The sequence below is a fragment of the Eptatretus burgeri genome, chromosome 3 (assembly GCF_056783735.1).
Source record: "Eptatretus burgeri isolate ZD-2024b chromosome 3, Ebu_testis_v1, whole genome shotgun sequence".
In the NCBI taxonomy this organism is placed as follows: Eukaryota; Metazoa; Chordata; class Myxini; order Myxiniformes; family Myxinidae; genus Eptatretus; species Eptatretus burgeri.
The window spans coordinates 9543196-9569041 of NC_140963.1; the positions used below are offsets into that span (position 1 = coordinate 9543196).

Genomic DNA, 25846 nt, shown 5'->3' on the forward strand with positions numbered 1-25846 from the left:
GGATCCATCGGCAAGTGAAAATATGCATCACGCAGATCAATCTTCGTGAAGTATTGACTCCCCGCCAATCGTGCATATATTTAATCGATTGACGGCAGTGGATATTGCTCCATGCTGAACCCCGGGTGAACCGTGGACTTGAAGTCCCTGCACAATCGGATGTCTCCATTCCGTTTCAGCACCGTGACGACCGGGGTGGCCCAATCCGAGTACGACACCCGTTGGATCAATCCACAGGCCTCCAACCTATCCAGTTCACCCTTGACCTTGTCCTGCAGGGCATACGGCACCGGTCGTGGTTTACAAAAACGACGAACCACCCCCTCCTTCAGGAAGAGCTTTGCCTCCACGCCCTTGAGTTTCCCAAGGTCGTCGCAAAACAAACCTTGATGTCTTTGAAGAATCTTCTCCAACTGATCCTCCCATCGGCTCGGCACGGGTTGCGCAAGGTAAACGGCGGCCCAGTATAGCCTGATGTGGGTCAGCCAGTCTCGGCCTAGGAGAGACGGACCCCTCCCCCGCACGACGTACAACGGAAGCGTGGCGACCTGGCCTTGGTACCGCACAGACACGTCTGCCATCCCGACTGGCGTTATCTTCTCGCGGGTGTACGTGACCAGTGTGAGATCGGACCTGATAAGCTTCAGGTCATTGAGTCTACACGCGGTCTGTTCGCCGATGATCGACACCGCCGCTCCCGTATCAACCTGAAACGTGATCGGCGTGTTGTTCACTTCGACTTCCACCGTCATCGGGCGTGCCGCCGCAGGGCCAATCGAAAACAGGCCCATCAACGGCTGCCGGTTTGGCCCCGGGCCGCCGAGGTCGCCTCGCACATCGCCGTCCATGACCTTAACGGTGGCCAACGCCCCTCGGCACACACGCTTCAGATGACCCACCTTGTGACAACGTAAACACATGGTGTTTTTAAACGGGCACACACGGCGCAGGTGTCAACCTCCGCATCCCAAACACATCCACGGGGTCACCTCGCCGCTCGTGTGGCCGCACGGTGACGTCTGGCCCCGGCCCGCAATGAAGGTAGTGCGTGCGTCCCGGGGTGCTCGCGACACCGCGTGGGACCCCGGGCCATCCGGCAAGCTGCGGCCGGTGATGGCCCGAACATCTCCGAGAGTCTGCTCGACAGCTGTAGCAGTGTCGACCGCCGAGGTAAATGTAAACGCCGATCGAACTGATATCGAGCCAGCTGTAATGATTTCTCCGGCGCCATGTGTGCTTTCATCTCCTGCACAATGTCCCGAAATGACAGCGTGTCCCCAATGGGCTTGTCCGGCGCCGTCAAATCAATCAGCAGTCGATCATGTTCCACCGATAGCGAGGCGAGCAAGATCGACTTCTGTTTGCTCTCGTCGACCACATCATTCGCGTGGAAATAGCACCCCAACTGTTCTGAAATCAATTCGAAGTCGTCTCCGACGAAAACGGGCACCTGTCCGTGCGTCGTGACTTGTCGATCATCCCATCCTCGTCGCCAATTGTGATATCCGAGGCGCAGCGGAACATGGAGAGTGAGAGCGTAGCAGTAACTCCGCTTTATTGCGTGTCCGGATGTACATCACAGCCACCCCTAGCGGGCGAGTCATGATATACGAAAACCCAATCATGTGATACAGCACAGTTAGTGCCACCGCCTCCAAACCATACAACATAGCTGGTCTCACGACCATCTTATATACTTTCCCCTTCACTCTTGCAGCTAACCTTCTGTCACAAATCACTCCTGCAACTCTTCTCCAACCACTCCATCCTGCCTGCACTCTCTTTTTCACTTCTCTCCCACACTCTCCGTTACTTTGGACAGTTTATCCCAAGTATTTAAACCCATCCACCTTCCCCACCTCAACTCCTTGCAACCGCACCATACCACCCTCCCTCTCATTTACGCACATGTACTCCGTCTTACTCCAACTGACTATCATTCCCCTTCTCTCCAGTGCGTACCTCCACCTCTCGAGGCTCGCCTCAGCCTGCTCCCTACTCTCCCTCCAGATCATGATGTCATCCGCGAACATCATAGTCCATGGAGACTCCAGTCTGATCTCGTCCGTCAACCTGTCCATCATCATTGCAAACAGGAAAGGGCTCAGAGTCGATCCTTGGTGCAATCCCACTTTTACCTTAAACCGGTCCGTCATTCCTACCGCACACCTCACCGCTGTCACACTGTCCTCATACATATCCTGCACGATCCTCACATACTTCTCCACCACTCCCGACTTCCTCATACAATGCCACAACTCCTCTCTTGGCACCCTATCATAAGCTTTCTCTAAATCCACAAACACACAATGTAACTACTTCTGGCCTTTCCTATACTTCTCCATCAACATTCTCAAAGCAAACATTGCATCAGTGGTGCTCTTTCCTGGCATAAACCCATATTGCTGCTCACAGATCGTCACCTCTCCTCTCAACCTAGCTTCCACTACTCTTTCCCACACCTTCATGGTGTGGCTTAACAACTTTATCCCTCTGTAATTTCCACAGCACTGCACATCACCCTTATTCTTGAAAATCGGAACCAGTACACTTAATCTCCACTCCTCCGGCATCCTCTCACTTTCCAAGACTTTATTATACAATCTGGTTAACAACCCCACTGCCATCTCTCCGAAGCACTTCCATGCCTCCACTGGAAAACCATCTGGGCCAACCGCCTTTCCACTTTTCATCCTCTTCAAAGCAGTCCTCACTTCATCCTTACTGATCCACCCCACTTCCAGATTCACTATCTCCACCTCTTCCAACCTTCTCTCTCTCATTTTCTTCATTCATCAGCTCCTCAAAATACTTCATCTACCTTCTCAACACACTCTCCTCGCTCGTCAGCACATTGCCATTTGCGTCCTTTATCACCCGAACCTGCAGCACATCCTTCCCAGCTCGGTCCCTCTGTCTTGCCAATCGGTATAAATCCTTTTCCCCTTCTTTTGTATCCAACTTCTCATACAGCTCGTCATATGCCTTTTCCTTGGCTTTTGCCACCTCTCTTTTTGCCTTTCGCCGCCACTCCTTGTACTCCTGCCTACTTTCTTCATCTCTCTGACAATCCCACTACCTTTTCGCCAACCCCTTCTTCCTTATACTTTCCTGTACTTCCTCGTTCCACCACCAAGTCTCCTTATCTTCCTTCCTCTGTCCAGATGTCACACCAAGTACCTTCCTAGCTATCTCCCTCACAACTTCTGCTGTAGTTGCCCAATCATCCCACCCATCTTTACCACCATCCGACGCCTGTCTCACCTCCTCCCTAAATTTCACGCAACAGTCTTCCTCCTTCAGCTTCCACCATCTGGTCCTTGGTTCAGCCCTCACTCTCTTCCTCAACCTCACCTCAAAATCATCCTACAGACCAACAATCGATGCTGTCGAGCTACACTCTCCCCTGCCACCACCTTACAATCACTAATCTCTTTCAGGTTGCATCTCATGCTTAATATGTAATCCACGTGTGTGCACTTTCCTCCACTCTTGTATGTCACCCTGTGTTCCTCCTTCTTCTTGAAATACGTATTTACCACTGCTATTTCCATTCTTTTTGCAAACTCTCCCACCATTTGCCCTTCCACATTTCTCTTGTTAAGACCGTACCTACCCATCACCTCCTCATCCTCTTTATTCCCTTATCTTCATCGTATGTACCCTTGATATTATTTGGCTCAAGCTTGATAGGTCTAAACTTCAACAATTGGTCAATAATTTATCACAATTTTCGTCAAAATATGGTATCTGATATACTAATATTGCAATATGGACGATTTATATGGATGATATGGTTTATTTAAACATATCAGTGTATTCCTTGACCCCCAAAACATAGGGTTTGCCACTGAAATCGGGTTAATATCTCAATTTTTGGCAGAGTTACGGCCAAAAAACGGTTTTGATGGTGGCCATTTTGAATTTTGCTCGTAAAAAAAATTGCTCAAGCGTGACAAAGTGGCATCACTCAGATTTGAGTTTAGTTTAGTCTATGTTACCAGAATCTGCAATAAAATTGTGAATGTACTCCAAAACACACTTTAGCCAATGGCTGCCAGACTATTAGAAGATTACGCACAATAATTTCTTCGACTTTCTTTTCCCCGTTTTTTTTCTTCACATTGACGTGCAGTATCAAGTTTCGTTCAAATCGGGCAATGAAGAAAATTATTTAAAAAATCAATTTCCGATTCAGTCAAGTACTCTTCGGGAGAATTTGATCAATGCAAACAACCTCAGCAGTATAGTTCGCTGGAGCTATCTTTTTTTTCTTTCTTTTTTTTTTTGAAATGAATTTTAGCCGCGTCGCAGACGCTGGCTCTAAGAGAGCTCCGCATTGTTCTTCTTCTTCTTCTTCTATTGGTGAAGACAAAACCTTTATGACACGGCTCTTGGACACATTTGTCCTTGTTTTATCAACCGCTGTCACAACAGGAACCCAACGGGTTCACGGTTCGTCCAGTTATTATGAAAGGTTTCACGATCTTAACTCAAGAAAATATACTATATTTTATGTTCTTTATAACTCTTTTATTCAGGAAAATAAAAGGCACAAAAACAATCTACACACATGTTAATTAAGGGTCCAGTTTGGCAAAAATGGGTGACAAATTTTAAAGTTGAATAAGTTCCAAACCATATTTTCCCCACTACCCCTTAAGTTTTCGCATTGCAGATTTTCAAGAACGTAACCCCAGCGAACGGCAATGCCCTCCTGTATATACATGTATACATGGCAATATGTGAGTGTGTGTGTGTCAGTGTGTGTCAGTGTGTGTCAGTGTGTGTCAGTGTGTGTCAGTGTGTGTCAGTGTGTGTCAGTGTGTGTCAGTGTGTGTCTCCTCCATAACTCCAAAACCATAAAACCTAGCAGAGTAGCAGCCTGAAACTTTGCAAGCATACTCAGGGAACTCCAAGGAAGTGCAAGAGTGTAAATTGGGTGCTTGGGTTAATTAAAACACCCCTTTTGAAGATAATTCATGGCATTATTTAATTATACCCTTCATCAGGCACATTCTTGGCCACCTCGCTCTTTGGAGTCTTCAGGTGTCAGGTCAGGTCAGGTATGGGAGCATGTGCCAGAACAGCACGTCGCTGCGTCCACTTTCCGCCGGTACTCCAGGGGCCTCCGTCTGGCCATCCCCCAGGCAGATGCCAGGCCCATCCCCATCTCCTTGAGATGATGGTCAACCTGTTGCAACCATGAGGCACGTGGTCGGCCCACTGGCCTCCTCCACTCATGAGACTCCCTCGCTGAGAGAATCTGGTGAGCAGGATCAGCGTCAGGAAAACGAGCCACATGTCCATACAGCCGCAACTGACGCTCACGGACTATGCAGGTAACAAATCTCATCCGAGTCTCTCTCAGCAACCGCTCGTTGGACACAAAATCCGACCAGCGATAGCCAAGGATTCTCCGAAGAGACCTGGTACCAAAGGAATTAGGTCTCCGTCTCAGATCCTTGGTCAGAGTCCAAGTCTCGCACCCATAGAGCAAGACTGGAAGTACCAAGGACCTGAAGACTCGGACTTTCGTCCTCCCGCACAGGTACCGGCAGCGCCACACCCCATGATCCAGTGAATCCATGACTCCCCAGGCCCAACACAGACGTCTATTGACCTCTGACTCGCAGCCAGCAGAGACATGAATATCACTGCCAAGGTAAGTGAATCTCTCCACGACCTCAACATCCTCACCACAAACAGACACAGACAGGACAGCAGCATCTAAGATGTCACTGAAAGCCTGGATCTTAGTTTTGATTTCTGACCTGGATTTCTGTCAGGTCAGGTTCGATCTGTGACCTGCTACAGGTACCATGTAAACCTGTACTAACCTGTTCCATGGTCGGGTTGTCGGCGACTAAACCGTCTCCCCCACCAGGTTTTGTGGGAGGGTGTTTGGATATGGACACCCAGCAGGATTAAAAACAAAACCTGTCAAAGGGCGGAGGAGCTCCTTGTGAGCCAACGGCCATCCATATCTAGTGCCCAACTGTGTCTGCGGACGTCCTCCTGCAGTTGGGTCACTTCTTATTAGGAGGTTGGTGGCAGGATTTGCACTCCGGCCACCGTAAAACCCTTCATTCTGCAAAACGCAAAAACGCAAAAAAATCTGAAAACCCACTCCGTGTGAGTACCTCCTGTGCAGCTTCCCTTTGCAGGGCAGCTCACCGGATGACGGGATTGGGGCAAAGCCTTCGGGACCCCCAATCTTTGATGATAGGAGGGAAACCACGGGGTAACATCCCTGGGTCAGATTGCGGGAGAGCGTGTCGGAGTGGTGCTGAGGTGTCGTCCACCAGACGGCGGTCTCCTTGGGTTAACCTGAGGCGGTCCCTTCGGGTGGGTGCCTGGAATGTCCTATCCCTAAGAGAGGATGATCACCTGTCTCTGTTATCATCTGAGCTCAAGTGTTTGGACATCGGGATTGCAGCTCTCTTTGAGGTTCGGAGACCGGATTGCGGCGAGATAAAGGTGGGTGGTTACACCTACTATTGGTCTGGTCGCTCTGATGGTTACCATACCCAAGGAGTTGCTGTAGCTGTGTCCAAGAAGCTGACCCCAATGATAATTGAGGTAACACCGGTCAACGAGCATATTATGAGATTAAGGATTCGTCACTCCTTAGGTGTCATTTCCCTGGTCTCTGTTTATGCTCCGACTGAGGCGAGTGATCTCACCGTGAAGGATGCATTCTACGCCACATTCGAGTCTGTGGTCGATCAGTGCCCCAGACGAGATCCGCTTCTAGTCTTGGGAGATTTCAATGCATCGACTGGAACTGATAGGGATGGTTATGAGGTGTGTGTTGGTCCCCATGGGTCAGGAACTATGAACCAGAATAGCACTAAGTTCCTTGACTTTGCAAGAAGTCATGGACTTAGGGTGGCTGGTTCATGGTTTCAGCGCCCACAAGCTCATTGCTGGACTTGGTATTCCAACGCTGGCGGTGTGGCAAAGGAGATTGACCATGTCCTCATTGACGGTCGTTGGAGGATGATCCAGAACTGCAGGGTCAACCGAAGTGCTTAGTTCCTCAATACTGACCACAGGCTTGTTGTAGCAACTCTAAAGCTGCACCTTAAATCCTGGAGAATGGTACCATCCCAGCCTAGGCTGGATGTTGCCAAGCTCAGGGATGAGAGAGTAGCTGAGGAGTTTGCGAACAGGCTGAGTGGACACTTGGGGGGTCTGGGTGCTTTGGGGGGTCCTGAAGAGTTGTGGAGCGCCTTCAAGACCACCGTCCTTGATGTTGCCGGTGGATGCCTTGGAGCTCACCGCAGGGCAAAGAAGAATTTTGTCTCTCAAGGGACACTGGATACCATTGACCAGAGTCGCAGGGCCAGGCTGAATGGCAGAGATGAGCTGTTCAGGGAGCTGAGGCGTAAAACTGTACGTGCACTGAGGGTGGACAAGGAGGCCTATGTGCGAGGAATCTGTGAGGGGGTAGAGCATCACCTGTGGACAGGTGATTCTCGTCCCGCTTACAGGGGAATTCGCGCATTACGTTCATCCAAGCCCATCCCTCGGAGCACTGCAGTTTGAGCAGAGAGTGGTAGGCTCTTGACAGAGGAGTCTGAAGTGAAGGCCCGCTGGGCCGGTTACTTTGAGCGGTTGTACCAGGCTGATCCCCCAGCTGTCGAGTTGGACGTCAAGGGTGTTACAATCCCTGTTGCTGACCCTCGAATCAACTATGGTCCACCTTCGCTTGTGGAAACACGGGCTGCGGTGAACCAGTTGAAACGGGGCAAAGCTCCAGGGATCTGTGGCATCCATGCTGAACTTCTCAAGGCTTGTGGAAATGCTGCACTCGTGTCGTTGCATGCAGTTTTGTGCTCTGCCTGGAACACAGGCATCATCGCAACTGACTGGAAGAGGGGCCTTGTTGTCCCTCTCTGGAAAGGGAAGGGTGATCGCCAAGACTGCAACAACTACTGAGGGGTGACGCTGCTCTCAGTGCCGGGCAAGGTATTTGCTCGGATAATTCTTGATAGGGTTCGCCACCATCTGCTTAAGCACCAGCGTCCAGAGCAGCCAGGCTTTACACCAAAGAGGTCAACGATTGACCGTATCCTTGCACTTCGTGTCCTCACCGAACGCAGACGAGAGTTTCGGCAGGGGCTGCTTGCAGCCTATGTTGATCTCTGTAAAGCGTTCGATTCAGTGAATCGGGACGTCCTCTGGAGGATTCTTGGTCTTCGTGGGGTGCCACCAAAACTGATCGATCTGATGTCTGAACTCTACTCTGGTACTGAGAGTGCTGTGAAGTGTGGTGGTACCATCTCTGACTTATTTCCAGTTGTTACTGGAGTTCGTCAGGGATGTGTACTTGCCCCCACACTTTTCAGCACTTGTATGGACTGGATTCTAGGGAGGATGTCGGAGAGATCAAGTTGCGGTGCGTCATTTGGGAATGTCAGGATCTCGGACCTTGATTTTGCAGATGATGCAGTCATCTTTGCGGAGACTTTAGACATCCTCTTGGCGGCCCTCGAGGTGCTGAATGAGGAGTCGGAGCCGTTGGGATTACGGGTGTCTTGGGATTACGGGTGTATATTCTCGCCAGGGTCTGAAGCCGCCATGTGTTTTGGGCCTGCTCAACCATGCCTTGACTCGGAACAGGCCACAACGCTTTCTTAACAATAAACTTGTTGTTTTCACTTTCCTTACTCATATCATGGAATTCCTCTTCATCATAGCTACGAATTGCTGGGTACACATTGCAACACTTAAAAAACATCCGCAGCATTCGTTGCTTTAGTTAATTTCCATACATGCGATTACCAAGAGTATCTCTTAAAACAAGGAGAACTAGAACGGGCACTCATAGAGCGCATACCTTCGCCGCCACTACTTTTTTGTTCTTTGTATGAGTGTGGGGAACTGGTTTCATATGAATGGTCTTATGACACAAACCACATATCTATAATGTCATGACCCCCCCCCCCAACTTTTGGGGGCTACGGACTAAACAACAATCAACTCACGTCGTTTTGGCGAGTCTTCACTCGCAAGCTTGGTGAATACAACGTTTCAACAAGAGAAGGTAATCTCGTTTGATGCTGGTTTCATGCAAATCGAATAAGAATTGACTGAGTTGTGCCGAAAACCGCATATTTTTCAAGGGCGTGACCCCCCCCCCCGACATTTTACCCCAACCGGTGACATGTGTTTTGACGTCATTGTGTCACAAGATTGAGCATTAAATTCTGAACATTTTGGTGCTGGGTTCATGTATAGCGGACAAGAATTGACCGCGTTATGACAAAAACCGCATATTTTCCAAGGTCGTGACCCCCCTGACCTTTGACCCCTAACCGGTAACAAGAGCATGGGCGTCATTGTGTCATATTGCATATCACAAGATGAGGCGTTGAATTCTGAACATTTTGGCGTTAGTTGCATGCAAATTGAATAAAAATTGACCGTGTTATCGTAAAAAGACGATTTTGACCTTTTCGTGACCTTGACCTTGATCTTTGACCCGAACGATCCCAAAATCTAATCGAATGCTTCCTGGCTAATAACCAATCATCCCACCAAATTTCATGCAATTCGGTTTCATACTGTTTGAGTTATACGAATCACAAGATTACAAATAAATAAATAAATAAATAAATAAATACACGCCAACCAAAACATAACCTTTCGCAGAATGCGAAGGTAATTACAAAAGTTAAGCATCAGAATCGAACTTACAAGCAGTCCTGACTTCTAGAAAAGTGTTCGGACATATTTGACATTTCGGGCGTCTCCGGGAAGTTTATGTTTAATGTGTTTCCAATTGCCTGCCAAACGAGCCGTTTCTTATCAACCATTTTGCTTGAGTGCTTCGGCCACTTGGCGAGCACTCTCCAAGTTGCTTGGTTGTACGTTTCGGTAAAAGTACGCATGCTCTCAATGGAACATCGATGAGACAGACGTACGTTTCCGCCTGTATTGGGCCGTGTGGTTGGTGCCTCGGAATGTGTCTCATCTGCTGAAAATCTGCAATTTTATTTTTACAAAACAGGACATCCTTTTGTTTTACCTTTTTGTGCGATCTCCTTTTAATATAACCCACCCCTCAATTTGACATCAATACATAAATAAAAACAATAAGGTCCATCTGACCAGGTGTTCGCCATGATCTGGCTGTGAAGGCAGAGAGCATAGATCGAAATTTTGTGAAATTCAGAGAGCTACTACACCTAATCAACTAAACCCAGGTGACTAGCATTACATAAATAAATTGACACCTCACATGCTATTCCAGCCGAAGAAGCTGCATAAAACAGCCAAGAAGGCATACTAAAGGAAAGCACTTAAAAGCACTTATGTATGTATGTATATATATATATATATATATATATATATATATATGTATGTATATGCATGTATATATATAGTATGTATATGCATGTATATATATATATATATATATATATATATATATATATATATATATATATATATATATATATATATATATATATATATATATATATATACATATGTACACACACATACGTATATATGCATATATATATATATATATATATATATATATATATATATATATATATTTTTTTTTTCATACGTATATATATATATTTTTTTTTCATACATATATATCGCCATATATGCATCTGCTCCATTATAGATAAAATATGTACTCACAGCTACTTGCAGAGGGACTCACAGTTACATGAACATACTGACCAAATAAACCAAGTTATATCGCTGTGAGGACATCTATTAAGTACCATAAAACGGAGCAGTTATAGCGGTGTCGGCTCATGCTACACAGCCCCTGTATGTGTGGATGTACTTATCTCACACTTTGCAGGTTCCTTTCGCAGCCAAACACAACCGCCTTAAAAAAAAAACAGTTTCCTGCTTCAGAGCAATAATTATTTTTCCTCAATTTTTGCCCAAAATAAATGAAAACAAATTAGATTAAGTGTATCTTTTAATCCACTGTAAAAGTTTCGCATTCTCTGCATTAATGATGCCAACGTAAAGTTTACCAAACTCACAAATCTCTGAAATGTTTCAAAATATTCCAATTATCAGCTACATGTGATAGAATCTTTGCTGTCAGCAATGAAATTGGACTCTGATTCGAATTTGCATTCTATATCCATGCATAGGGTGGGTAAACGACAACTCATGTTTAAGTGGAGGACTTTGTAGCTCAGTTATTGAGATTCGGTTGAGGAAGTTATAACTTTCGTAACGTTTTGCTTCACTTCGCCTTTCTCAAATATCCAATTGCTACATGGTTTGATGTTCATCAACTCACAATGGGTTGAAAGGAAGGATAGATTTTGACACCATGTCAAGGCTTGATTGGACCTTTCAAACAATTTACATTCTGGGCATGAGAACATTGGTCGGACCACTAAACTATCCAAATAGTTTCATCTGACATTACTAGGGAAGCAATGCACTTTGCAAAACCACGGTCCCCCATCAATAAATACATCCAACGCTGAGCAAATCAGAAAAAAATGCATTCGTGTTGTAAGATATGGGCATTGGAATTCATCACTTGTGAAAATTAAATGAAAGTGGTGCTGCACAGGCCTTACCAGACAAACTACCTGGTCTCTGCACTGGCGGTTGCTCCAGTTGATGTTTTTCGGGACTACGGCATGACGGCTGTTTCACTTGAGAAATTACACCAGTGTAATTTGGTGGAGAAGCCACAGCATTAGTTCTCTGAAAGGTTTTAGATCCCGGTGAAGACATCTTGTGCGGAGGGCAGGCATGGTGGGTCGGTGGCACAGGCCGAATTTCCCGTTGAATGGTCGGCTTGCTGCTGTTGCTGGACAAACAGTAGCAATGGCTGTTATTGCTGCCGTTGATGTTATTACAGGTGGGGGTCATGGGATCGTTCTGGGAAAATGAGGCGTCCGAGGATAGGCTACCCCCACAAAATGAAGATACCATTGGTCGTATCCCTGCATTGTCGCTCAAAGAAGGCAAGGGCGTCCCGGTCTGAGATATAAGAGTCATCGGTGTGGCTTTGATGAAAGATGTCTCGTGAGCAGTGTTGGAATGCTGGCAGGACAAGGTGGTGTCAAGACCATCTGTCTGGCTCACAGAAGGGTTGGTCCGTATGTCCATCTCATACATCTGCATGGGAAACCAAGTGTGGACGATGAGCTTCTCAGAAATGGCAATGAAACACTTTCATCTTCCCAGGTTGGTGCCATGTTTAGTTTGAGATGAATAACCAAAGGCCTCCAAAATACTGCAAGCAATCTGCCAGCATTTGAGCTTGCCATTCAGCAAGACACAAGTAAACATCATTCCAAATGCTGTGTTAATACATGAGTTTGGCTGGAATTTTTTTCTTATATTTCAAACAGAACAAAATTACTTTATTCTAATGGTTGACTTTAGGATATATCTGCGGAGCTTAAAAACCCAGCCAATTGATCAATTGTTTGTGCAAGTAATTTTGGCGTCGCACCAGGTCATTCAACCAAACAAGAAAGATTGATAATGCGTGTGAAGTGCATGCCAAAATGACGTATCCTGTAATCCTTTTGACATATTCCGTGCCACATTCAAAATGCAACTTGCAGAATGTTTCGTTTGATGAATGTCAGAACGTTGGTGGCATACCTCAAGCAGAAAGGACAGAAAATTGAAACAAGAAAAAAAAAAAGTGGTACGAGTTGTGAGTGGGGGCTTGGCAATATGAGCAGGGTTACCTGTGCACGAGAAGGGCTGTTGGCTGAATGAACGGTGTACATGTGAGCCACCTGTGGCGTGATGCCACAAGAGATCATGGCCGCTCCATACATGTTTCCATCTGGCTGGGTAATAACAGGCCTGCTTCGAATGCTGCCCGGCTCTTGGAAGCAGCTGTCCGGGGAAAAGCTAGCCGACCCACGAACCATCACATCTGCCAAGAGAAAGGAAGAACCAGCAATGAAATAGTAAAGACCATGATATTGAGAAGTGAGAAAAAGAACAGAAGTTATATAAAAAGCAGCAACCGAGGGATTTCCTTGCTCTGTAATGCCATTCAATTTGGCTCGCAATGCTACATAAGGGATGCAGCAAGACAAGTCTGGGCATCACACAACAGAAAAAGTGGTCCAATGGCAGGTGTTTTGCCAGTAGACTATCTTACAACTCACGTCCCTGCATCTCGGCCTATTTATTTCCGAAGCCCTTCCAATCCAGTTACTGTGGCAAGCAGCAGATGCTGCAAAGTCGAAGAGGCCCAACTGATATTAAAAGAGCACTGGGCTAGATCGAAAGAGTTCCCTGAACATCTGGAGGATAGGTGCAAGCTGATCGCGGTCACGGTTAATGAGGCACACGTTTGCGCAGTAACGTGGAAAGGAACAGTCATCGGGGACATTGGGCAGTGCGAAATAGCATGCTTGCTGCCACGCATTCACTCCATGCGTGCAGACCTGTGGAATCACGTGGATTGTGGAAAGTTTGAAACTCACATCTTTCAGTTTAAAATGAAAATCTGAGAAACTATCGTGTAATCTTGTCGATCTTGTTGAAACAGAACATTACATGAACGTATATATTGTTCATGATATAAAGCTGCGTCTACATGCGGCAGAGCCCAGGCGGAGCGTACCGATAGCCCGTGAGTCTCGCCGCTCAAACAACGGCTGCTGCTGGAGTGCTCTCAAGCACGAATCAACCAGCTCTGAGCCAACGCTCTCACGTCCTTCATCCTCACTCACGTCCTGTGGTGCTCCGTCTGCAGGCAGGGCATAAAGTTATTCCCCCTCTCGATGATATATATATCCAGTTAAAATTCACCTTTGAACAATGTTCGTTGTGTCATGGTACAACAATGCACACCGAGTATTTACGCATTTAGGAACAGTGATTTTGATTAATGTTTATTGCCAGTCACTTTCATTGCTTTGGATTAAGGACATCTGGAACAAGAGTAATTAGATATAATCAATCAATCAAAAGGGAGCCCAGATGGATTGCAATACCGGCAGCAGAAAGCAAATACGGAATGACAGATGGCTATATTATGGTGCAAGCATTCCAAGGCTGAATGGTCTGTCCCTGTGCTTGTTCTTTGTTGTGCTTCCCACCGATTCACATTTTTCCCTGTGGCGTTAGGCCATGACAAAATAAATCTCAGCTGCTCACTGGACCGTAGAATAACTAGAACGGCTCTGTTCGGTTGTTGTTCATTTGGGCTTTGAATAAATAAAGTTGGCCAAGATCCAGATCGGCCACCCCTGCCCCCAACCTTGTATAACCTTCTTGACCCTGGTGATAGGTTTAGTGTTGACACCACATTGCTCTCGGCCTGATTGGTAAGGTGAGAGATTCCAAGTGAAGATTTTCAGTGCACTGAACAAAAGGACAGGTGTGTATGTATATCAAAGAAAAGGAGGGTGAAGGGGGAGGGACGGTCTTCGCACACATTTCCTTGCAGGAGCATCTTTGACCCACTTTCCTCTGTAGTTTTGATTTCAGTGTAAATCTAGGTCAACATTATGATCATGCCAAACACAAAGGAGGAATCATCTCTTGTGTCTGAAAAAACCACCATTAAACATCGAAGTACTTATAAGTTCTGCTTTCGAGGTTTGGTTGCCATTGCTCTCATCTCAGGGTGATCTGCTTCCAAAGTTAAGTAACTGTTTCGGATTTTGTTGCCGTCAATTTTTTTTTTCCACTCTCTGTGAGGTTTTTCTTCTCATTACCTCCGCCACTGAAGGTGGGCGGACATTATGCTTTCACCCCTGTTTACCTGTCTGTCTCTTTGTCCGTCTGTGAGCACGATGTCTCAAAAGGTTGCGGATGGATTTGGACTAAACATGGGGGAAAGGTTGGGTGTGTGACAAGGATGAATTCATTTGACTTTGGTGAAGATCTGGATCTGCATACAAGATTTAAAAAAATAAAAAATATATTAAGCGATTCTTCACCATTGAGAGATGGGGGCCATAAACGATTTGTAGCACGATATCTCCAAAAAGTTGTGGATGACTTATGACAAAACTTGATGGAGGAGTTGGTTAGATGACAACATCAAGCTGATTATATTTTGGTTGAGGTCCAGATTTCGATCCGGCCCATCAGTCGGATACAAAATGTGAACTGTTCAGCGTGGTGGAGGTATCCGCCCGACCGAGTGTCGTTCCAGTTCATAATGTGTGATCATTGCTGTCTTCACGTGAATGTTTGGTTATTTGATCTGGTACATCTCCCTCAGTCGGTTCGACCTTCCACTTGTTCAACAGGCCTGCTTTCTGATTCATTCACTCGTTGCTAATCATCATTCTTTCCTCGTCCCCCTTTCGTTTGACTTGAATTTTTGTTTCCTCAAAAACCTTTCCCTCATTCTTTCTTCATTCTCTGAACAACCACAAATAAACAATATTATTCTTCCATAAATTTCCACTCATTCTTATGTCATTCCTTAAGTCATTCAGTCCCCAAAGTATTCATTTCTTCAACTCTGCTTTTCTTTCTCCCAGTCTGTACGTAAATCCTTTAAATGACAAATTTTACGTTTGATATCGGTACACTCTCGTTCCTGGATGTCTTTCTCCCATCCTGCTTCCTCTCGTCTTTTCTGCTTAACTCCGAGAGAGCTCGGAAACCCGTCTAACATCTCCCATCACTCTCATGTAGCGCTGTCTTTCTTAATGCCATAAATCATCCTTCCCACCTCCACAACATGAAGTTTGTCTTTGTCTTTCAACCCTACAAATCCTCAAACCAAATTTGTGTTGTAATAAGTGTGGGATTAAGACCCCTTCATCAGTACCCTCCTCCACAGAATCTCCTTGACACCTCTCCCCACTCTCATTTACTTCTCACCCAAAGACTCCAATCTTCCTCCTAACCCCTCACCTTCCCCCATTCCCTCTTCCTCCGCCCCCTCTCAGCTTTGCCTCTCAAATTTCTCTTGCCCCACTCATCTGAGGTTCCACTTGCCCCACCGTATGCCCACTTTCCTGCACGCTGCCAACAGCACTTCCTCCCCTGTCTCTGACTGTGTGGACCTCCAACATCTGAAGCCCATTTACATTACAGATCTCTCAATCGAGGCCACTGCTGATAAACTGGACATTATCTGATTAACAGAATCCATCCTCACACAAGATGTTCCCGTTTCCCTCGTGTCTCTCCCTGGGTATTTTCTCCTCCGGTTTAACAGGCCTGAACCCGTCCTGGTGGCAGAATTGCAATTTTAATCAAAAACTCAATTTCGCACTGTCTGTACTCTTACCATTCCAAACCCTCAGCAGTACATTTGGCTGTACCTTCCCCTCTGCTCCCACCTTTTGTTTGTCTGTATGCTGTACCATATTCCTAACAGTGATGACTCCATTTATATCTATCTCTATATATCTCTATATATCTCTATATATCTCTATATATCTCTATATATCTCTATATATCTCTATATATCTCTATATATCTCTATATATCTCTATATATCTCTATATATCTCTATATATCTCTATATATCTCTATATATCTCTATATCTCTCTATATCTCTCTCTCTCTCTCTCTCTCTCTCTCTCTCTCTCTCTCTCTCTCTCTCTCTCTCTCTCTCTCTCTCTCTCTCTCTCTCTCTCTCTCTCTCTCTCTCTCTCTCTCTCTCTCTCTCTCTCTCTCTCTCTCTCTCTCTCTCTCTCTCTCTCTCTCTCTCTCTCTCTCTCTCTCTCTCTCTCTCTACCAACATGCATCAACTTTTAACCACCCATCCTATTTCTCTCTTCCTCATATGTAGTGATTTTAATGGTCACCGTGCTAATTGGCTGGGTGTTGGTACCTCTCTCACCCGCCCTGGCACTTCAGCGACTCCACAGACCATCTGGTGAACCCTCCCACCTGCTTCCTCAACAAACGACTTGAGAAGTTCAATCCCTCAAACCTTTGGGCCTCACCTCCATCCATGATCTTTCTGAAACAAACCACATATCCAATTGGCCTCCAAAGTCAGCCGCTGACGAGGAATCCTCCATCGTGCAAAGCCTTTCCTTGGTACGTCTGAAGCCTTCATCCACAGGTTGATGAAGTACTGCTCTCCAATTTTGGGTGGCACTCTTGCTACACACCTTACTTAGCTTGATGCTGTGGAAGCCAAGCATTGGTATCTCAAGCGATTAAGCCGAGTGTCTGGGCATATCACTCTTACATCACAGATAGGTTTGTGGTCTCTGTGTTCTACCACCTCCCTTGAGGTCTTGCCCCTTCTGTCCTTTATGTGCTTTGTGCACTCTTACAACTCCCACTCCCCCCCACCTCCGCCACAGGTTTCTGCAGGGTGAACGCAGTCTGCCACCAACCCACTGCTGGTAAAACACCCAAAATCCATGCTCACTGCTCCCCTCGACTCATTCGTTCCTTTCTCCTCTTGCCTATGGAACGAACTTCCTTAATCTGTTCAACCTTATTCTTCTCTCCAGTACTTTAAGCCAGCTGTTCAGTATCATCTCAGGTGATCCACCATCCATACCCATGATCTTATCTACACTCATTAACCCTCCCCACACTCACCTTGTTCCATTTTTCCAAGTTATTGGGTTTTCCCTTGTCCCCTTACCCTCATCTTAATTTTTCTGTTTTTGGTTGTTCCATTTATGTTTCCTCCCCAGGTTTCCCTGCCACTTCTGTGGTTGAGAGTTTTCACCTGCATCCAGCTTGTGCTACCCTCCCGCCACCTCATGGTGTCATCCTCCCCTAACCCTTGCTCTCATTCTTCACCACATCTTTTTCTTTATTTTTTTTCCTATGAATTTTTTTGCGATATTAATGAAATAATTTTTTGGTACAAACCTTTTCTCCACCACACCTCCTTGCAACATACCCACCATTTTGGTTTCTCCCTTTTCTCACCCTCCCGGCCAACGTCTCTCTGATCCCAGGAATTACATCAGATGGGGTTTGCGGAGGGAAAGCCGTCTGCTCTTTGGAATTAGAGTTCAAATTCAAGTTGATGAAACAGCATAAGCGACGCAAGACCTCAGGAATGCAATTTTGTATTCTACAAGTGGAGCCGTGACTTTGACAGTACATACGTCACCGAAAACACAAGCTTACAATTCTCAAGTCGACACGAGGCATTCGTCAAATTGTGCGTTCAACCTGCTTGCAATTAATTTACAATGTCACGTTCATTTAAAAAAGCATTGCTAAAATTACTTTGTAATGGAAGCTAATTCAATATTGTCGGCATCGGAGATAGGTAGACCGAAATGCTGTTAACTACCAATGAATCCGTCGGATTCCTTTGCAAAAAACAATTAAGAAAAAGATGGACAAGTAAAGAAATTATTTCAACAGTGAAATCATCTTCAGCACACAATTGAGGAATTACCACCATCTTACCTGTTTTCCGCCAGGAGAAAGATTCTTCATTTGAGCTGAAAAAAAAAAAACAAAACAAAAAAACATAATCAAAGCATCTCATTAAAACAGTCTCAAGTGGATTCTCATAATTCCTGTAACGAGATATTAAATTTTTCCATCAACACACACTTCCCTATTAAAACAATATAACTTGTTATAAACATCGCCAAGAATTTGAAACAACCAACCCAGGCAAATCAGGTCACGTTATGCACAGTAATTGGAAACAATGCAAGGTTGTGCCAATCAAGGCCTGCTTCCCTCAATGATATTCCAACAATCAATGAGAAATCTCGTGATCACCCACCACTCTCCCACATGAATGGGTTGGCAGGATGGCCTGGAGGTACGCGCACTCGCCTCAAAACTGTCTAGCCTGGGTTTGAATCCCGACCCAGCTGGAATCCCGTCATGCCGGTGTTTCACAGGCAGGGCGATTCATCAATGTGTGTGCCGTCCCTCAGATCGACGTTAAACTGGGTGTCCCATCTGCCAGAATTAGTTGGTGGACGTTAAATATCCAACGGTGTCCTTGGCAAAAAGTGGGCAAGCTATCGCCGGCACCAGGAACAAATTGCAAATTCCTGCCCTAACCAGCAGAGGGCAATGCATCAGTGGAACAGCCACACCCTCAGTCAATGATGCCACCCCGCAGCGTTGTGCGGCTTTCGAATGAAGAACAACCCCCCATTAATCCCTCGTGCAGAGTAACAGCCAACAATGCACGTGTCAATGCAACAGGCTTACATTGGCAACAACAAAAGCAACAAGATAGTTATGTCTCTGCTATTTCGGTTTTGCTTTCTTTACCAGCCAATGTCCAAAATTGTTTATTGATCGGACATTGGGTGGAAAATGCCGCGAGGAGTTATCAATCAACCGATGCATGCAAACAAAGAACACATTTTGCCCTTTACAACCGGGTCCAGACAACAAACAGCAACAGCAACCACTTGATTCAGTGAGCAATTTGAACTCCGTTCATTAGACCTCCCACACGGCAACCTGCGATGCAACTCTCAGAGTTGGAGACGGCTTGCAAAATACAAACTACGAAGTTCGAGATGCATGCCGAGCCATGTTAAAAAGGAGAATTTTTAAAAGTCCAAATATTATTGAAGTAGTGAATAAAATAACTAACTTTTTTTTTTTTTTGGCAGCGTGCAATGCAGACACCACAGTGAATACCCGATGATTGCTTTGCCAAAGATTATAGCCCAAGGCAGACTTGAGGGCAGCAGGAAAGTGGAATGCTAGCAAAGTCGTACAACTTTGACTGAATTTCCTTTGTGATGTGGATCAAAACAAAGAGGCAAACCCACTGCGAGAAAAGCAAAACACCCGTAACGACCAAAGCAGAAGGAAGTGGCAAAGGCAATACATCTGGCTCGGAGAACGCAAGATAAATTGCCAGGTCATGGTCAAGTCCTGATATCCTGGAACAATAATGGGCTCGTCTCTATTTAAGATTGGTACACCGATAGCTTGATCGAAGGTGGAATCAGACAGCACTTTTCACACGATCGCAACAGACAAAAATAAAAGCCGAGGAAACCCAACAAATCTACAAAGGGATGCAATAAAAATGTACATTTACAGCAACAGAAGAATGTGGCCTGAAGTAACGCAGATCATGATAGCTTCATATTTCAAGATGGCACAACAAAACATTAAAAGAGATACATTAACATGCAAAGATGGAGCTGTTTTCCTGTGAATTATGCTGCACCTTTCGAAAGTGTGCTTTATTTTACCAGCACACCAATAAAAAGCACCAAAAAATCCATTTCTCCGAAGTTTATTGTCCTCCTCCCTGATCTTGGTTGAATTACGATGCGGTGCTGACTTACAGCAACGGGACGCAGCCGCGGCCGAACGTAACGTCGGACTTTTGCGAGGCGGCATCACAGCCTGTGGCATCATGAGGGTGTGGACTTAATCACTTCCTGATTGAAGATGTAGTGCCTGAGGTCTGTCCAAGGATTTCGAAGACCAGATCTTATAATCTCATTTATCGCAGTATTACGAGCATACATCTGCAATCATATTGTGAGAATCTCCCTCATTTAACTTTTTGATTCTCCCCTCATGAAGACAGCTTGATATTGTGCAAATAGCCTTGATACTAATGCAATGAAAGCACTTGCTTTTTGCAGTAATGAGTCAAAACAATTTAGATTTTGTCTCAGCGTCCTCAAGGATAAAGTGGCAGCCACATTTCATGGTTATCAATTATTCAAAGAGCTGTGGACTGGGTTATCGCAAGGTTACTGTGTGTTGAACGAATCATGTTTTCAACCATTTTTCATTGTAACTGCATGTGACTTGAAGTAACGGTCAGTTGCGGTTATGAGGGGATGGTAGGACTTACCTGGACTTGGTTGTACAAATTATTCTGGTTCTAAAGATATGAAACTCCAACTAAGGAAACAATTCTGAAAGCATAATGGACGTGTACAGCTCAAGGTTTGAAATTCGATAACAATATCATGCATATATCCAAGAACGTTATCCAAAATGTGTGCAAAGTCAGAAATCCTGGTCAAGGAGAGCCTGCTATACTCGTATATAGAAGCAGCTAATACAAGTGTGCTCTCGGCCACTCGACTCCACTCACCTCGATTCTATTCCTCTCCAATGATACGTGTCAGTGCTGCCAAAGCAGTCTCGAGGCAAGGGTTATGGGTGAAGGGGGGAAGGGGTGACTACTGCAGGAATTTGGAATTTATTCAGGGCACTGGAGATAACTCAATCACTCGACAACTAAAAAACACGATGGGATCTTTACCACGCATCAACTAATGCCTGAAGAGGAGTCTCCAGCTTCATGTCCATCTGAAGAGCAGTGCATTTAGTGGTTACTGACGCAAGGCCCAACCTGCAAAACACCAATCTGACAGCTTTATTGTTGGGTCAGGAATGATCCCATTCCCAAGCACTCTCTTTCTCCAGTTTAATGTGATTTCGCCCTCTCCCTCACCTCTCTTCGTTTGTTAGTTGCCGGTTGGTTTTTCCATTTATGTTTCATCCCCACTTCCCCCTTCCTCTTCTTGCTGTGTTTCATTCAGCTTGTTCACCCCCAATTGTCCTTATCCTCCTCCCCTTGATCTCACTGTCCACTGTGACTCTGCTGTTGGTGTTTCCCCCCCTTTCCGTTTCATTCACTTCCATTCTGCTCTGGCTTTTCCATGAGCCTCGATCATGTAGACAAAGAAGAGGGGGAAAAAAGTAAACTAAACCAGACAAGACAGATCTGAAGCAATTGTGCCACCTCTGCACCTTAATCTGAGTGTATTTAATATATCTAATCAATAAATCTCGTTCTAACCATTCACTGACTCACTGACCGACTGATATTAATGTTCAGGACCTTCCGGGTGACGTAGAAAGCTGAAATTTCACGTTCTGACAGACATCGAAACTGGTACACGGGGGACAAAAAAAAAAAAAATCACCGAACCATTGGAAAGCATCCGTAATTGAAAAATAAATAAATAAAAATGAATAAATGAGAGAAAAAATATAAAAATAATTAATGCAGGTGAACGAACCAAAACAATGGGAAACCACTGTAATTTCACGTGCCGACGGACGCCAAAGCTGATACACTAGGGGAAATCACAGAACTGTTGGAAATGGTCCATAAATGAAAAAATAAATAAATGAAAATAAATAATTGGAAAAAAGGAAATAAAAATAAAAAATAAATAACAAATGCAGGTGAGTGACTTGAGATAATGGTGATGGCAAGGTTCAGTATTGCTTACAATGTGTAAGCATACTGCGCTGGTATATACAATAAATATATATATATATATATATATATATATATATATATATATATATATATATATATATATATATACATGCACACATACATACAAACATACGTACATACAAACAAACATACATACATACATACATACATATATCAAAAAGCAAATGAAAAGAGACAGCGTTTGACTTTTGCACCTTTGCATTGTGAGAGGCCTTTCTGAGATCACAGTCATGATGTCAGCATGACGACATCATCATGGCATTCTTCTGGGTTGGAGAACTGAGGAATCATTTTCAATATCACTCACGACTGCTAAAAACCGTGATGCCTCTTGACAGTGATTGGTGGGGCGGAAGACAATGTGTCCACGTGGCAGATGGCACATGTTGTTTCCAGATCGTGCGGCAATAGCCACGATGGGGCTCGACTTGGCGGCCTCACCAATCACAATTAGTGGATTTATCATAAACATTTCGAGTATTTCGATATTCTATGTAAATTAATAAATCATGTCCTGCGAAAATTAACGCCTTCACAAACAGCTCCTTGGAGGGAGAGGGTGGGGCTACAACCGTGTCTTCAAAGGGAATAGGTGAGAGCACAAGTGGCCCCAGATAGGGAATGGGTGAGGCTCGAAGTGCCCTGAAGGGTAGTGGATGATAAATGTCGGTGGTCCAGGATGCTATCACCATGCCATTAGTTATTTATTCTTCACTCAACCACCCAAATCATTATCGCCTATAGTTTTGAAGCAAAAGAGTAAATCCGCTATTTTGTGGGAAGATGACATTCACCGGAGTTTCATACCATTCACATCTTTGAGGAAAACACTGTAAATCTTTCAAATGAAAAGTGATTCATATGAAACAAATCATGTGTAAAACGTATTCATGGGCTTTCAAATATGATGAATTTTACTTACAACTTTCCTCAAGGCTTGAGTCACTGTATCGGCGTCATGCGTTAATTCATACATGAGCAAGGAGTTGCATATGCATAAATGAAGCCACCTCATGAAAACAGCACATTGGGTGGCTTGCCATTGTGTTTGCAGTGGTCGTCAGGTGCTCGAGTAAGAAATGAGTAGGAAAGGCCCAGTTGCTATCCTATTATGCATTGTTCTATTCTCTTCAAAAGGGCATGTTGTAGGATCGTTAACATCCAGCTTGGTGATGTGATGGCTTGGAGAGGGTGGGGTTAGGGGGAAGTTTGGAGAGGGTGGGGTGAGGAGGAATGTCGAAAGGGGGGACATGAAGTGGAAGGATGCTGCTGAAGAAGGGGACATGTAGGAGGGGTGGGGTTGGAAGGATGCAGGCTTGGAGGAGATGTGTATAATGGTACCGACATGGAGGGGATTTGACACTGTGGATGAATGTGAAGGAGATTTGATTGTTGTGTGCAGACGACCTTTGTAAACTGGACTTCTCAAGATACCCATATTTAACATTCTGAGATAAAGATCATGGGATGGGTGGAAGGAATTGTTGTTGAAAGCTCCGAGAAAGGTTGGAGCAGGCCGCTATATGCTCATAGCAAACAAAGCAGAAAGCTCCTCTCTCTGTCTCTGTCTCTGTCTCTGTCTGTCTCTCTGTCTCTCTCTCGAGTGCAGCCTGTAGCTGCTGGTTGCATCATTGGTTGGGATGCGGCTATGCTGCTGATGCAGTGTCCCCATTACCAGTACACTGGTGCTCATTTTGCCGACCTCGGAAGGATGACAGGCTGAGTCAACCTCCTGGTGTATTTTAATTCAGCGGCCAACGGGGCTTGAACTCAGGACCCTCGGATCCCAAGCCGCCACCCTAACCACGAAGCCAACACCAGGCTTGAAAGCTCCTCTGAAGGATGGAGTATGTGCTGTGCTGCAACATCCTTCCAGAGAATCACCAGGATGACAAGTTGTTGTTGGATCATATTTAGTTGGGAAACGTACCCACACGACATAATTCAGAGATGGGTATTCCACCGAGGAGATGAAGACACCACTAACGACAGTGTAGCTGCCAATTATAGAGTGGTCTACTTTTAAATGTCCTGGATGAAGATCATTTGGTGTTCAAACGGACCAGACTCTTACATTGTTGGGCAGCTAATCCAAGTCGGTGGCAACTTCATTTTTAAAATTTGGATCTCCACAACGATGTGTATTTTTTTTTACATACCTATGAGCTACAATGTTAAGACCTTTAGATGAGCTATAAACATAACTTCAAACTGAAAAATGAACGAGAAAGAATTTCAAAATGCAAAGCCCATCCACGTTCGCATTGTACCAAAGTAACAAAGTTTGTTCGACAGTTAAAATTGTGCATTAAAGTTTGTTGAAGACTTGATGACGAAACCTCAATTGGTAAAAATGTTATAGTCTGGACAGACACACTGAAACTCGATGGTAAATAAATAAATAAACACGGAAGTGATAAAAAAACAACAAATGGGGCGTCACATGCTTGACGCACTGTGGACGGGCTAATAAAGGCTATTTATAGTCACTATGACTTTGCCCTTTCACATTTTGACCCAATATTTAATTATTCTCTTCAGCCTGGTGTTGGCGCAGTGGTTAGGGCAGCGGCTTGGGTTCCAAAAGGTCCTGAGTTCAAGCCCCGTTGGTCCACTGAATTAATACACCAGGGGGTTGACTCAGCCTGTCATCCTTCCGAGGTCGGCGAAATGAGCACCAGTGTCCTGGGCCAGTGTATACCCCGGTTAAATTAGGTGTACCATATCCCTGTGTCGTGAGAGGTGACCAGAGTTGCGTCAGGAAGGGCATCCGGCGTAAAACCTGTGCCATATCACTATGCGGATCATACGGATGATCCGCTGTGGCGACCCCTAACGGGAGCAGCCGAAAGAAGAAGAAGAAGAGAAGTTTTAATTATTCTCTTCATATTCTCAAAATAAAGGTTTGTTGAAAATTTGATGACAAAAGTTGAAATGATAAAAACAAGCTCAAATGAGCTAAGATCCTCATCCTCTTAATGATGACGTCATAAAAACGAACATGACGTCATTGTGATGCATCAGGTTTGCGATAAATTATCTGTGCTGATGCCCGGCTTGATTCCCGTAAACAAAATTCAAACAGCTTGCCTAGTTTCGGAGATAATGGTGTAGGCGATTTCCATTAGCGGCGATATTATGACGTCAACTTTTTTTTCTAGGAATAATTTCCAAAATCGGAGATGGTTATTGCCTGCGCGTGGGCTTTCTGCATATACATGGCAAGTTTGACGAAGATCCGATGAAAACTCTGGGTTGTGAAACAAAAAAATGTCAAAAAATAGGAATGACATCATAAAAATTGATATGACATATAGTGGTGTATCATATGTGCGGTAATTCATCTCTGCTAATGTCCTGTTCGATTCCCCCAAACAGAATTCAAAAAGCTTGCCGAGTTTCGGAGATAATTTTTTCGGTGATTTCCATTAGCGGAGATATTTTGAAGTCATAACTTTTTTTCTTGGAGGAATTTTCAAAATCGGAGATGGTTACTGTCTGCGCAGGGTATTTTTACACATATACGCCAAGTTTCAGGAAGTTTCGATGAAAACTGTAGGCTGTGAAACAAAAAAGTCCACAAGAATAAGATGAAGAACAACAACGTAAGACTTAGAGATCCTGCACAAGGATCTGAAAAGAAAAAGTTATGGCCTAGACCAGTGATCTTCAAAAATTTTTAGGGAGGGGACATCATTGTG

The 25846-nt window shown here is 44.9% G+C and overlaps 1 protein-coding gene across 16 annotated transcripts in view; it reads right to left on the reverse strand.

Moving 5' to 3' along the window:
• The window catches only part of LOC147029380 (catenin delta-2-like), a 474794-nt gene that overhangs the window by 325657 nt on the left and 123291 nt on the right, over positions 1-25846 (reverse strand). For 15 of the 16 annotated variants that reach the window (XR_015055882.1, XM_085872407.1, XM_085872399.1 and 12 more), the window contains 4 exons: positions 18347-18381; positions 13604-13729; positions 12711-12904; positions 11580-12126 (listed from right to left, as the gene is read on the reverse strand). Coding sequence is in view for 15 of the 16 variants with exons in the window: in XM_085872407.1 (XP_085728533.1) it covers positions 11580-12126; positions 12711-12904; positions 13604-13729; positions 18347-18381 (902 nt within the window). In the remaining variant the exon portion in view is untranslated. The remainder of the gene's footprint in view (positions 1-11579; positions 12127-12710; positions 12905-13603; positions 13730-18346; positions 18382-25846) is intronic. The other variant, XM_085872400.1, reaches the window with a different exon arrangement.